This window comes from Phragmites australis, chromosome 14 (genome assembly GCF_958298935.1).
Source record: "Phragmites australis chromosome 14, lpPhrAust1.1, whole genome shotgun sequence".
NCBI classification, from domain to species: Eukaryota; Viridiplantae; Streptophyta; class Magnoliopsida; order Poales; family Poaceae; genus Phragmites; species Phragmites australis.
This window is the reverse complement of record NC_084934.1, coordinates 26,136,162-26,151,672: the sequence shown is the minus strand read 5'-3', so window position 1 is coordinate 26,151,672 and position 15,511 is coordinate 26,136,162. Positions and strand designations below refer to the sequence as shown.

General features: G+C 41.2%; 1 protein-coding gene across 2 annotated transcripts; it reads right to left on the bottom strand.

Moving 5' to 3' along the window:
* Positions 1-699: 699 nt before the first annotated feature.
* LOC133891109 (uncharacterized) lies at positions 700-15,502 on the bottom strand. Of its 2 annotated transcripts, none has more exons than XM_062331822.1 (25): positions 14,766-15,502; positions 13,416-13,757; positions 12,971-13,103; positions 11,905-12,077; positions 11,425-11,498; positions 10,770-10,805; positions 10,572-10,662; positions 10,259-10,318; positions 6,590-6,791; positions 6,233-6,429; positions 5,767-5,868; positions 5,246-5,356; positions 4,973-5,038; positions 4,799-4,897; positions 4,260-4,347; positions 4,030-4,154; positions 3,775-3,906; positions 3,607-3,699; positions 3,166-3,477; positions 2,237-2,421; positions 2,061-2,163; positions 1,773-1,918; positions 1,567-1,646; positions 1,351-1,493; positions 700-1,024 (listed from the first exon to the last, which is right to left on the bottom strand). In XM_062331822.1, the coding sequence occupies exons 1-25, from the start codon at positions 15,117-15,119 to the stop codon at positions 908-910; spliced, it is 3,564 nt and encodes a 1,187-aa protein (XP_062187806.1). In that variant the 5' UTR covers positions 15,120-15,502; the 3' UTR covers positions 700-907. The 2 variants fall into 2 exon arrangements, with proteins under 2 accessions (XP_062187806.1, XP_062187807.1); XM_062331823.1 differs by having other exon boundaries at positions 1,351-1,454.
* Between the last annotated feature and the right edge of the window lie 9 nt (positions 15,503-15,511).

Genomic DNA, 15,511 nt, shown 5'->3' with positions numbered 1-15,511 from the left:
TCAACAATCCTCTTTTATTGTCATGGATAGAAAGCTCAGAACCATCACAACCATAGTTTGAAATAAAAAAACATCTATTCTGACAAGCTAGTTATTACCAAAGTTTTCTACAGGAAAAAAAATTCAAGAACAAGAATGATGAACAAGGAATTGTAGTTGAAGATCGTATCTTTCTAAACCTAATGAAGATTATGTTCAAGAAGCAGCTAAAAAAGAGGTGGTGAGTCAAAAGCACGGAAGAGAACTGCTACCCCTATAACTAACGAGTCTGAGAAGCAAAAGGCTTCAGAACATGTTAAATAGACATAACGCTAGTTCGTATAGTGATTTTCAAAAAAGATTCACAGGAAGCAGAACAAAGACCAAAAGAATTTCCAAAAATCTAGCTGGTAACTCTCTTCAAAATTGTTTCAATTCTTCAGTTGAATTTCCTGGACTAGCAATGACCGAAGAAATGGACTGAGATTGATACTATACTTCTTGTGAGATTATATATTATTTACTTTAGAGGTGGTCAATCAAATGTTTCTTGGCTGTGGAGACGGATTGTCGGTTTTTGAAACAGATTATTCAGAGTGCGTGAAGTAAAGGTCCTAGTCCTCAACATGCTTCCGAACATAATTTTGCAAGTAATGTTTTATTTTGTCGAGATGGTGAATGGATATTGCATGCACGCAGGATTAGCAAATAACATATAGATGAACAAAAACTTTCATCCATAATGACAACAACGCCATCACTGAATATGGTAACAGACTGTAATCAAGAGATACATACAAAAGGGCAGCACACGCCTGGCTGCATTCAACATACATGCACAAAAAATGGGATCCAGAAATTTAAAAAGACCGGCGCCCTTTTGAAGAATGACCAAGAGTACTGCACATAAAGTAAGCTGCAGAACTACCTATTCCACAACTACCCCGCCGCTAGCACTGCCGAGAACCTCAAATCCTATGGAGTAGGCACTGCCGGGGACGGTAACCAGAAGAGAGTTGTCCTCTAGTTCTGTTGCTTCACTTGCCTACGGTGAAAAAGAATTATTGGGTGCAACGTGGGCAATCAATTTTCATTTTGAACAAGAAAAGAATTAGGCAATTGCCTGAATCAAGCTATCTACAAAAAAACATCCTTCTCCATCATGCTATAAGAAATGGAACAATGGCGATTACAAAAGGTAGTGTAAAAGAAATACGGTATTCCTTGTGGGGGGGGGGGGGGGTCAACAGATGATTGCATTTAAGAATTCACAGGTGATTATCCAGAAAAAAGAAGTTGCTCAAAGAAATTTTGACCCTATGTCCAAAAATGGTTCGAAGATAATTGAAATCCAGAAGAGAGACTACTAACATTATCCTTTAGTTGATTCAAGGCGTTTTTCAGGTGCTCTTTTTCCTTCCTTCTTAGTTCTTTTAGTTCCTTGTGCTGAGCTCTGGTGACCTCGTAATGACAACCTACACATAGTGTTCTCATATTCTCAAGTGTGCATTCCCCTGACAGAAATCAGATAAATTATCATGCTGTTTAAGAGTCAAACACACAAAAACTTGTGAACATATACTGTACCTCCTCCTTTATAGACAGGTATTATGTGATCTGCATGCCAAGCATTTCCATCAGTTGGCTCACGGACAAGCTTATCTAGCCTGTGGTATATCCGCATCAAACCAACAAATTAACAATGATAATTATCCATATCCAATAATATTTGTTGAGTTCAAACCACAGTATGCAGCAAAAGGGTAAGCATGTTATCAATGTGCAGCACTTACAATTTCTTTCTACTCGCAATGTTTGGAGCGACCTTTCTGATATATTCTTGTCTCTTTTCCACGGGTAAGGGCTTAATGTGTTTGACAAGCTTGCAACAATCGAGCTTGCACTGGGAGCACTTACCACGCTCAATTTGAAACAGTGCCTAAAAATCATTTAACAAGCAGAAGCTTTTTACATATTTTGTAACTTTCTTTCATTTTAATATACCTGAAAATTAGCCCTAACTATACAATGGCAGGACTTGAAATTTTGTTTATATACACGGATAACAGAAAGAAACACACCTGCCGCAGGGCCCTGCCACTGGTTCTTAACCTGTATTCCTGGAAGCAAGCCAGACCACAGAATAGATCTTCAAAATATTCTGGTGACTTTGCAAGCTTTCCACTGAACACAAGTAAAACATCACTATTGTGATAAAACATGATTTACTTCTGAAGACAAGTTACAGAGTCATTACCTGCAAAGTCCTTGACAAAGTTTGCAGAGAGGCTCATCATCAATAGTCCAGCCTTGAGTGTATTGTTTCTCTTTAGTGGTGCCATTGTGTAACACTACCTTTCTCCATTCAGCATTTTCTGGCAAAGGATTACTAACATCATTCAATGGTGCGGCACGCCTCTTACTTCCCCCTTTAAGCAATCCCTAAGAAGAAAGTAGACCAGAACAAGGGGAAAAGAAGGAGAAATTGATCAAGCTAAGGAACATCAAGTACTTATTTATTTCATGCAAGGTTCTAAAAATAGGTACATGGTATTAGTTTGGTTACCCACCTAATAGTGATTATTTGGCCTAACATGCATAATTAAAACGTGGAAAATTAATTCAGACTACTCTTAAACAGCACTTTAGCAGGTATTGGGAATTTGGACCCTTGCAGCTGTAACTTGCTATCAAAATTACGCCCATATGCATGCTATTTTACACTAAATGCTAATTAAGCATAACAAGACTTTGTTAGCCCCTTCTATTGAATTAAGTGGCTTGATCAGCCGACATCAGTAGGACATCAACAATCATGATCCATACTCAAATATGTCATGCTGCAGAATAAAGATAGTTAAGATAATCTTCACCAAAATAGTACTAATTTTGATTGCCAGAAGAAAGCATCATGCCCAGTCTGCAAAGTAGTTGAATGTGGAATTTTGATTCTGGTAATGTCATCAAGATGGTTTTCGGAATATTGTAATACCCTTGAGTATATCCTCATAGACTTGTGTTATAAGAAAATTTGCAATTTTCCACAAAGAAACATATAATATAGATAGGCTGAATTTCATCAAAGAAAAAAATAGCACTGATTTTGAACATATTGTGCAGCACGTGTAAGTAAAGCCAGATTGAGTGTGTAAAGAAAATAATCAAATGAAGTCGAAAGGTGCATACTTCGGTGCTATGGTTCATGCTATCTTTCAGAAAGCACAACTCAAGGCTCAAGGGAAGTTGTAAGGGCTTTCCAAGCAGTTTTTTCTGATCAATTGGTCTTAGTGCCAACCACTCCTTGATGAATGCCTTAAACACATTGCAAAATGCAGGATTTCTTTTCAAGAGCTGAGTCCTTGTTTTCTTGACATCACTGGACGAAGATAAAGGTAAATCCAATTCTTCTGGCAGAAAATTTTCAAAAAGTGGTTTGGGTCTTGAATCATGTCCTGGAACACAACTGTATAAGTGGATTCGGCCTGTATGCTGGCTAACCTGCGAAAGATGATGACAAGTAGTTGAAAGGGATTTGCTATGAAAACAACTGGACAAATGTCATAATAACAGCATAGAAATAGAGGGAAAAAGAATAGTGTAAACTAGAAGGTCTTAGAGTGCTTTAACCTCAAAACGCAGAGACTCCACTTGAATCTGAAAATCTGAGATAGCTGCAGTTTGACCTAAGGTCACAGAATTTCCAGAAAGCCTCCTGCGAACCTATCCATTTTGAGATGATTTAGACCAAAGCGTATAAATGCCATGTAATTCAAAAAAGCAAGCATGTTTTATTACCTTCATTGATTTACAGCTTGAAATTGCAGTGCAAAAGGCTGCAGCTGGTGAAATAGAAACATCGCTGCAAGTTCTATCTTCATGTACTGTTGGAGTTGGATTATTTTTCACGGATGCATCAAGGCTTTCATCCTAATAGGGAAGCATGCACAGGCAGAATCAGTTAACAATCAATCATAGGAATACTGGATGTGTAATAATAAGTGGCGAGTAGTAAGCAATTGTCAAATGTCGAATGGAGCATCTCCTTTTTACCTCAAACTGAAGAGGAATTGTCCTAATAGTGAAGTCTGAATCAAGTTCCAAATCTTCGATGCCAGGAAAACACTCAATGGACATACCATCACTTCCCAAAAGGCATTTCAGTCCATGAGTTGAGTCTGTATGAGCCTCAAACAACTCAGCATTTGTTTTAGTTAATCAGCTTAGTAATTATCAACATGGGTTCAGCTATGTCTCAGTTAATGATTTTCCAAATATTTTACCTGCATTAAGATTCACCAAAGGAAGAAGTTTGCACTGTGTTTTCTCATCAGTGTTCCTGATTTCCTCAAGGTGGCACACTTGATCAACCTTACAAAGAAAGAATGCAAGACTAAATAAAATAGCAGTGATCCTTATCATCTAACTGATCCTGCTCAAGATCCTGCACAACCAACTGATTCCAGCGGTGATTTAGATATCCAGTCCTCAGCTGGGAGAGGTTCATTGAGCAGGACATTGAACCCTTCTCAACAAGCTATAAAACTTCGTAGAAGTGCAATGGCATCTATATTCCAATTAGTGAACTCTAATTTTTTTTCAAGATATCAGAAAATTCAACTTTTCTAAATTATATTAGCAGTATTGAAGGTAGCCTGATGCATATCCCAAATTAACTAAAAGAAAGCAGTGGCTGCAGACTATATGCTTACATCTCACAACAGCCCCTCGCAATATCCCAAAACAATAGTATAACATGGACAATTTACAAATGAAAAAAAAAAAGAACTCTGACAAAACAGTTGCTTCATATTTGACCTACCTCGATCTCTCTTATAGCATCTTTCTTTCCATTCATCAAGGATGAGACACGGAACAGACTCTGGTTTAACTTAAGCCAATGTGACTCATCCAATGTGTTCTGCAAGACCAGCATTATTTCGTTCACTATGAGAATTTACAGAATAAACTGCAGCGGAAAAGAAAACAAACTAACCTTTGCACAGAATATATATATGTTGACCGCATTTGTCTGGCCACGTCTATGAGCTCTATCCTCAGCCTAATAGCAACAAAATGGAAGATTTTTCAGTGATCTTAATTGCACATGTTTGCACACATCAACAATCAGGATCAGCTTGACATTTCGATTCTAATTCTACCAGGATAACTATGAACATAACCAAATATTCCTCCTTTTTTTCCGGCTGCATTATGTACTGGTCGAAAAGAAATGAATGAGCAAAGAGAAAAAGAAGACGCTAAGGACCTGAAGCAATTCCGAAGCTGATTTTGGGAGCTCCACAAAAACAACATTCTGAGCAGTTGAGAAGTCTAAGCCAACACCGCCAGCAGTAATTCCAATTATTGCAACCTTCACCTATTTAGTTGAAAAGAAAACAAGTCAATAATGGATAACCACTAAACCAAACTGGCAATTATTAGACACTAGACAATGTGGCCATGTGTTGCCACAGATCTCAAATAAAAGTAAGTCCGACGCACAACCCACTGATCTATTTATCAACGACAAATAATTATATTTAAGCAGTAGATATTAATGTCGTAAGCCAAGTGAATAAAACAATGTATAGATAATCCCATCCTCCACATAAGATAATCCATGTCACACACATGTGCACACAAAACCACTCCACGAAAATCCACCAGGCTGAAGGTGGTAGAACCTACCACCATCACCAACTCATTTTATAATAGTATAAAGATATGGACTAGGAAAATGCATGCCTACTTTCCTGAAAATGCATCAGAAATGAGAGAAAAGATAACCTCTGGATCCAAGCGGAAAGAATCAACAGCTTCTTTCCTTTCCCTTTGAAGTGTGCTTCCATCAATACGAACAAACTTGATCCCATTCTCAGAGACAAACACCTAACGTGGAGAGCAGTCTAAAGTGTGAAACCTTGTCCTGAAGGTCATAGAACTCGATAATATTGTTCAATATGATATGTTCCATCTAACTAATTCATAAGATTAAAGCATGAGCACAATAAATCCCAATTGTTATTATTAATAACGAAGCTTACATATTTCAAACTACAAAAGGAAGTTAAGAATCATCATAATTTTTATTGAAACCTTTATTCACAGTTCAAGATCTATCATCTATTGTGAGAAAGCAATCAAATAATGTCCATATGTTGACAATCACAATCTATCCTTAAGAGAGGATAAACCTCCAAGTAGCATGATAACAGATAGAGCGTATAGTTGTGGGAAACCTGAAACAATTTACCTGTACTCCATCTAGAACCTTTAAATGATGGGCAAATATTATTGTTTTCTGACAACTAGACTGGGGGTCCAGGTTATCATTAGCAGCCAATCCTTTCATGATGAAATGATTTGAGAACCATTCACTAAACCCAGATATTTTTGCAATACCAATTTCTTGTGGAGTGAGATGCCTTGGAGATTTCTTGCAAATATCATCTGAAGAAAAAAAGTTAAGTAAAAAAGATTATGCAGAGCTAGCAGATCAATCGTACTAGTATTGAGTGTTGAAGTGAAGGAAAAATTACAACATCATGCTATTAAGATTGAGTGATTGACATATAAAACTGATAGATACTATTAGCACCATGAATGTTACCTTCTTCCGCTTTTGTATTTTCACTATCATTGCTTTCGTTGGGCAAGTCAACTGCAAGAGTTTCATTACTACCGCTAGTGTTCAACCCTTTGATACATGAAGATGTAGCTGCCCTGATATCTGGTGCCTTCAGCTTCAACCTAATAATCTGTCGGCGCTTGGGAGGCAGTTCATTCAACAAATGCTCCTTCAGGCGCCTAATCTACAGCACAGAAGCAGCCAACTTTAGCTATTAGGTGAGCTGACATCAATAAACAATCAAATATCAGCACAAAACATCATGTGATTACATGGCTTGTGACAAACAATCCAACAGTCTTTAACACTAGCAAGGATATTATTAGACATGTAAAAATTCATCTCTTTATAAATCAGACTATAGAATAGAACCTTTTGTCATTAACCAAATATTTACCAAACAGTAAATATTGTTTCTTCTCTGCTGTATTGCTTTTGGACCCACATAAAAAAGTTCATGCAGAGGGTACATCCATAAATAATCAACTATAGAATTGAATCAGCCAAAAAATAGTACGATTACAGGCAGTTAAAAGAAATCAATGGACTAGTATCATCAAACAGTGGATAGTGTAAATCTGCAAGTTTGTGTGACACGCCCATAAATGGCCTGGATACGCAGTACAGTAAAGGTCGTGATTAAATTATCACAAAAAGTTATGTATTCATCATCGTGTTTCTCTATATGCTAACGATATGGTCCTCTTTCTACGGCCGGTCACCCAAGACATGGAACTTGTCAAAGGGATTATTGATCTTTTTGGTCAAGCATCAGGCCTCATGACCAATATCCATTAATGTTCTGTCACGCCAATCCAATGTCAAGAAGAGGATGTCGTGGCAATAGAGAATGCCCTGCCTTGTGCAATTCAGGAATTCCCATGCACATATCTCGGCCTCCCTCTCTCTGTCCGCAAATTGACCAAAGTAGATCTGCTTCCCCTTTTGGAAAAAGTGGCGGACAAATTGCCAGGGTGGAAGGCGGCTTTGATGAATAAGGCTGAAAGATTGGTGCTGGTTCGAGCAGTCCTCACCTAGATTCCAATCTATTACCTGTTGGCCCTTGAGCTTCCAATGTGGGTGACCAAAGCCATCGACAAACGGTGGAGAGCGTTCCTTTGGAAAGGCAGGGAACAAGTCAATGGTGGCAACTGTCTAGTTGCGTGGCCAAAGGTTTGCAAGCCACATGATTTAGGCGGGCTAGGCATTCATGATCTCACTACTCTTGGCTGGGCTCTACGCAAGCATTTGCTCTAGCTGAAAAAAACACAGCCAGCCATGCCATGGGTGGACTATGACTTGCCGATCCATGCCAAAGCCAGGGCATTTTTTAAAAAATCTCTATTCACTCTACGTTGGGCAATGGTCAAAATACATTGTTCTGGTCAGACCGGTGGCTGATCTCGCCCCTCATCTGATCGACCTGATCCCTAGACATTTGGTGAACTGGAGGTCAGTTCAACAGGCCTTGACAGAACATGGTTGGGTACAGGATATCAAGGGGGGCTTGTCCATTGCAGCACTTATAGAGTACCTACAGCTTTGGGATTCACTTCATGGGGTTCACCTGCAACTGGACACGCAGGATCAGCACACTTTGGTTCACTCTTCGTCGGGATTGTACTCCACCAAGTCGGCTTACGGCAGGCTTTTCACTGGAAGTGTGCGCTTTGAGCCGTGGCGTCAGATTTGGAAGAGTAAGTAATTCATGTGACTGGTCGCCCGCAATCGCTGTTGGATGGTAGATCGTCTTGCTTGACGTGGCATGCCTCACCCAGCCCAATGTCCGGCTTCCTGCTCTCTGATCAGGAAGACGAAACCATCCAACACCTCCTGTTGTCCTGCGTCTTCGCGCGTCAAGTATTGTTTGTCCTCCTGTCCAATGTCGGTTTGCAACATATTTCACTGACACAGTTGGACGTGGTCTTTATGGATTGGTGGTGTCGTGCGGTCTCTACAATTGACAAGGACAACTGGACCGGAGAAAGGACCTCAATTCCCTGCTCATCCTGGGTGCTTGGTTCATCTGGAAACACCACAATGCTGGTGTTTTTGAAGGTGTTTCCCCGGATGTACAGACGGTGGTTGTCGGTGATATGGGAACCGGGGGTTCCCGAGTCCCGATGCGAGGACAGCACAGTGCCACATGGCGCCCTCCCTCGGGGACCATCTCCCCTAGGGCCCGAGAAAAGCCAGTTCCGGGAGGGGGTGCTCGGGGCCAAGAACAGTTGATCCCCGAGTACCCAAAGTGCCCCGAGGACCCAAGAAGAGCCAGGTCCGGGAGGGGGTGCTCGAAGCCAAGAACAGTTGGTCCCCGAGTACCCAGAGTTCCCCGAGGACTCGAGAAGAGTCAAGTCCGGGAGGGATGCTCGGGGCCAAGAACAGTTGGTCCACGAGGACCCAGATTTCCCCGAGGATCCGAGAAGAGCCAGGCCCGGGAGGGGGTGCTCGGGGCCAAGAACAGTTTGGTCCCCGAGTACCCAGAGTTCCCCGAGGACCTGAGAAGCCCCTTGCCGGTGGACCCCGCAAGGGCTCCACGGTGAGGTGTCGATCGGTGGGAGGCCTGATGCTGCATTTAAGGGGTAGCGTGGCCGGTCACATCCAACCACTCCCCCCCACGCCTGTCGTACTGAGTACGTCAGTCCCTGCCACCGCCTAGCAGGAAGGCGTGGGAACAATTAATGCGACGGGTGCCATCGCATGTCCCCTAGCGGAGCCCATAAAGAAAGACGATTTGAAGATATCTTCGATGGGCTCGAGGCTTATCGCCTATCGCCCCGTCGCCTCAGACCGTGTCAGACCGACTCTGATCGGACGAGCATGAGAGGGTACTCAGAGGCTGGTCGGTGGGCCCCCCTGCACCTGCTAAAGTTGAGGCGTAAAGACCGACGGGACCGTCCGAGGGGCGCATTTTCAACCCTCTGTAACATCAACTGTAGACCCATGATGATTGTTTTCCATTTATTGTTTACGGGAACTCGTGCCCCTGTTCTGGACACTCCCTAGAGGGCCTCCCCCTGTAGATAAAAGGGGGAAGCACTTCGTAGAAAGACATGCCAAGAAGGAAGCTGAAGCAAAGAAGCCAACAAGAGACCAAAAACCTTGTAACACAGAGATCCAGAGAAAAGCATTCCAAGAGCATTAATAACACACTAGACACACAGGAGTAGGGTATTACGCCTCCGTGCGGCCCGAACCTGTCTAAATCCTTAGTGCATTTACTCCTACTAGCCGACGATCATTCGTCCCGCCTAAGTCCCATACGCTCGCATTAACCCTACGTACGAGGTAGATCCAGAATCAGCCCCCCGGCCGAATCTCAAAGGGAGTCCCTCAAGATCCCCGCTTGCGGTGTTCATCCACCGACAGTGGTGCGTGCCATTCATGGAAAGGCCGAGCTTTGGTGTGCGGCTGGTGCCAAGGGTTTAGCACAACTGCTGCTCTGAACCCAGTCTCCTTCCTGACCGTCCCAAGTCTAGGGTGCCTAGTCGTGTTCGAGAGATTGACCATGTGGTAATATTTTTAGTTTGTGTTCTTCATACTTCGCGGGTGCTCTCACCCTTGTAACTGTTTTTATTCCTTCTATAATGCAATGACACGCAGTCCTCCTGCGTGTTCGAGAAAAAAAAAGCTGAAAGAGCAAGAACAGACCATGACCGTTTGACTGAGCAAGACATTTAACTCTGTCAACCGTGTACCCTTAGAGAAGTCCTGCATATAAAACAATTACGACCTTAAATGACAATATGACATAAAAAATATTTACATAAAGATACTAGTTGCACAAAGATTTTTCAAGCATTATATCACAATTTGCTGAGTTTGATTTGCACATGCACAGCGGTGCAGCACAGATTTAGCTCACATAACAAAAAACAGCCCCTGCAGAGGAGTCATAACCTAATGGATGGACCTAGTTATAGCAATTTGCCTTGACAAACTAGACAATCACAAAAGAGCATACCTGATATGTTTTCCCCTGATAACTTCGAGCAATGTGCAGTGAGCAATATTTCTTTGCATAATCAAATTTATCATTGCCAAGCAAAAAGGGCCTGAAAGCGGTGGGATAGGGTGATCAAACACGGTAACGATATTGAAAAAAAAAACATACAGAGCTTGATAAGACCAATACAATAAGATGGCATTTTCCTTTACTTACCATAACATATTTATCTGGTGGTAGATATCAAAAGGTCTATTATCACCTAGGAGAAACAAATAGTATGTTACAACTGACAATTTAACAAATATTTTTAAAAAAACAACATACTAGTGAAACGATGTAACTAATTTTCTGGATCTAAGGTTACCATAATTGAATGATTTAAATCAGAAACCAGTCAGATAAATCACAGTAAAGAGTAACAGTAGATGCCTCCACTACTGTATTTCCCTTAAAAATATCTCAGTACAGAATAGAAGGTTCATAAGAACAAAAAGAAAAAATGCACTTGAATATTTTACAACATCCTCAGTATGCAAAACACAGACACTAAGAGAAGATATCACAACAGGCACGGACGCCGATGTAAAGTACAACTATGCCATATCACCACATGTATGTCCATAAGGCCACTACTCACAGCAACCACTGCCACTGATACCATTCACAAAGCTAAGACAAAAGCATCAAAATCATTTTGCAGTTCCTGAAATTTGAAATCAATTATGATTTAAGTGATCTACACAAAACATATCTCATATCCCAACAACTATTTTCCTGTATCCCTGGTACAAATCTAAAAAAACAAAGAAAAGTACAATTTCAATAGCAGAAGGAGCTCTGAGAGGAACTTGATGGATATCTTTACAACCTTGACAAAGAGGGTGTCCCAGAGAGCAATATGATGTGTTTAATGTTTGGAGCTAGATCCAGCACAGCTTGTGTCTGTCACAACTCACAAGACAGAAGCTGTCAGTACCAGAAGCAAGTGGAAAATGTTGATATATCAGACAAGTAAGCTGAAAAGCTATAAATAAGAATCAGATCTGCTACATAATTCCTTTTTCCTACAGAAGCAAGTGCGCATGATGAACAGATGAAGAAGCAAGTGGAATGATGAAGAAGACTGGAAGTTCATTAAATCAGGTCGAAGCCCATTTTTCATAAAAAGAATGCAAGCTTAACAAAGTCATGATCTCTGGAAGAAAAAATAATAGGATGTGGCATATAACAAAGAACTAAATCTCCTTCATTGATTGGGGGCATTCAAATGTTGTATACTTGTACTAACACATAAGATTGTTTCCTGATGGCATCAACACCTCATTTTCATCAAAAAAAGTATCAACACCTCATATTTTTCTGGTGTCTTTGTGCAGCGTATGTTGTGCGATTCATCAACAATCATCAGTGCCCATAATCTATTCATCATACATTTCCGAAGGCGACTTAGCATCTTGTATGAAATAATCACTGCCCTTGGAGTAGCATCTAAATATTCAAGACTGTCTTGATGGCCAAATACTGAAAATCAGAAAATAGCAACGGATATAATTTAAGCAGTAAAAAATGTGCTCCTTATACAAAATTAAGTATATTGCAGAATTGTCAAAATAATATATCCGGAACTGGAGAGCCAATCACACAAGGGACAAGTAATAATATATCCGGAACTGGAGAGCCAATCACAAACTATGTTTTGAATACTATTCCCTCTGTAATGGACATATTTAATTTACACATACAGAAGTAAAACATCCAAGACTTGGATAAATGAGTTCTGTTAGCTAAGCTTGGGACTCAAGATCACATTTTCAACCAAAAAAAAATCATTTTAGGTATTGTAATGTTGCTTCAATTTACGAAAAATTAAATTTGGAACTAGCACAACTTCATTAAAATATGTTCAAACGCTAGCTTATCCTAGGAAACTTCTAAGTTCCTTAAAATCCCATAAACAAGTGAAGTAAGAAAAAAATACTGCCGTGTGTAGATTAAGTGAACACTACCTATCAGACATCTGGTTAATCTCATCTATGCTAGTTCATACAGAATTTTGCTGTGTAGCAGAGCAACTCTTTTGTGCTGCAGCATTTCAATCAACTGCTGCAATCCAAATTTCAGCATTTTCCACATAACAAAAATAAGGTTAGATATAAAGAAGTGCAGGACTGCAGGCTTTACTAGATGACCAGGTACATACCAAAGAATTTATAACTGGAAAATGCAATACACACACTTATAATTCAGCTTGAGTCAAGAGCAAGCAAATAACCTGGAGAATTACAATGTGGAAAATGTGACCAGACAAGATTGGTACTTCACAGTTATTCAGGATCAAATGAAATTTGTACAGTAGAACAAGCGCAATAAACATCAGCCTTCGCATGGACAAAAAGAAGAAAGCAATTTTGTACCAAGATGAATATCTTTTGGCATAAATGAAGGATCCCAGCGTTCCAATTCCTCTGCCCAAGTATAACGCAATACAGCTGGACACACGATTAATATTGGGCCCTCATCCTTGAAGCAACACGCTATTGCAATTGCCTGCATTAAAATGCATGAGAAAGTACTTCCACAAAGGCGAAAATACATCAGAAAGCAAACCAGCTGATTTATTCAAATCATCTAAAAACAAGTCTTAAAATTCGAAATGAACAATTACTGCTGTTCAATTAGTATCACAGCAAACTTGAAATATCAGTGTACTCCATACTAACTTGCCATATGGTAGAATTTTATTGGCTTTGAAAAACAATAATAGTCTATTCGTACATTCAAGTATCCCCAGAATACTCATACACAGAACACTAGAACAGCAACAATTGCATTATGCAAGCATTCATGTTATATGCTCACCTGGAGAGTCTTACCAAGCCCCATCTCATCTGCAATAAGGCAGCGTCCATGCCTTCTAAGCCCAAATTTCACGCCTTCTAGTTGGAAGGGTAAAAGTGCATCTTGTAATTGTTGTGGCAGCTTCTTGAGAAGATTATCGATATCGTTATCAGAAGCCCATGTTTGGCCAGTCCTCGTAGGGAGGTTCTGAATGGCATTCCTCGTGCTATAAGGTATATCTTGCACAACAACTCCAGGCAATATCTTCAGGCATTTCAACACCTCATCATAGTCCACAAGCTTAAAGACAGGACGGAGATGACCAATTTGACTTTGTGACTGTGTTGCAGAGTATTGTACAACCTAACAGTACCAGCATTAAAGGAAAATATCAGTTCCAAATCTGTACCAAAAAGCTTATCATCCAAGCAAAGAGATTAAAAAATAAAACTAAATATTACAGCAGCCGAACATAGTTTTTCCCCACTTTGCTTGACCTTCAATTATTACTGAACCCAAGAAAAGTTAGGCTCAATGGTATAGCATCCATAGCTTTATTTTTCATCTTTTTTAGGCTTATATTCATCATGTGTGTGAAACTTGCATAGATTCTGACATGGGCAACATTAAAATGGACCCCAAAAAAAAAGAAACAACTGGATGGTCATAATTATTGAATAGAAAGGTGACATCCATATCAAGAATGAAATACAATTGCACCACTTCATACTAAACTCAGTAGGCACCAGCAGTCGTTCACAATCCTTATATTGGAAAAATCAAGTAAACAAGTTGGTAACTTCTAAACTATTGGATGCTCAGTAGTTAAAAAGGGACAAGACTTTCAGGGTTCACGCCCTAATGTTGTCCTTGGGAGTATATCGCCTCTGCACTGACAACATTGGCCAAGTATGTGGAAGGTGAAGGTTCTTCGTGGGCGAATGTCCGTGTGACTGACTGTCAGAAAGGGGTAATTTGGCGATGACAGTAGAACCTGTCAGTTTCTGAGACAATCTAATGCATGGGCTATATTTAGCAACTAACAAAGAACCCAAACAAAAGAACATGCGTTTATCAGGTGATTATATCGTACACTAGAAAGGGCAAAGAACCACCAAATTCAAAGAACGATCCAGACAGATGGAATCAAAGAACAACTATTTATCAAGAAAAGCTCGCAGATATCCACGAAAATTGCCGAACTGATGCCAAGAAACACGAAAGGCACCAGAATCTCGTGAAGAAAAGCTTAGCGGTATCCAAGAAAACACCAAATTCCTGGAACAGCTCATCAATGGCGCACCCTAAAGCTTAATCAAAGCACAAACCAGAAAAAGATGCCGGTTTTAGACAAGGACCGATGTGCCGTACCGAAGCCGCAGCGATGCAGTCCTGGACGGCGCTGAGGCACTCTGCCTCCCCGGGGTAGTCCGTGCCCTCCGCTGGACCCACCGCCACCGAGAACTCGTCGGGGCTGCACACCTCCAACACCACCTGGAACCCCACCGGTCGCTGAGGCGGAGTCGGCGGCGCTGGAGTAGGAGGCTGGGGAGGAGCAATTCTTGGGCATTTGGCAAGCCTCCAGTCGGCGGAGGCGGTGGTGCCGGAGATGGGGAATGCGGTGGAGCCGCCGGCGACGGCGGCCTCAGCAAAGCGCTTGCGCTTCTCGAGGGCGACGAGGCGGTTAGCCTCGGCACGGCGGCGCTGCTCCCCCGTGATCTCCATGGGCTACACCCCTACTCTAGGGCTACGGAGGAATTGGGGGTTTGCGAGTCGAACGCGTTGGGATTCGGGGAATGAGGAGCGGGCGGTTGGGAGGAAGAGGGCGGCAGGAGAGAGACGACCGGAGCGGAGAGAGAGAGAGAGAGAGAGAGAGATGGGCCTATTTGATGGATGTGTTGGGCCGTGGCTGCTCTCCGTGCTCGCACTATAAAGATCACGGCCTATGAACTGGGAAGAGATCAGGCATGCATATACTCCCGGTAGTGAAATTCTTGTAACTTACGAAGTCTGTTTGGCTAGGAGATTTTAGATTCAAATCCTTATGATTTAATTCAATTTTAAACCAGATCGAGCAATCCCCATCATCCAAGCAATTCTGAAGCCGGTGAAAAGAA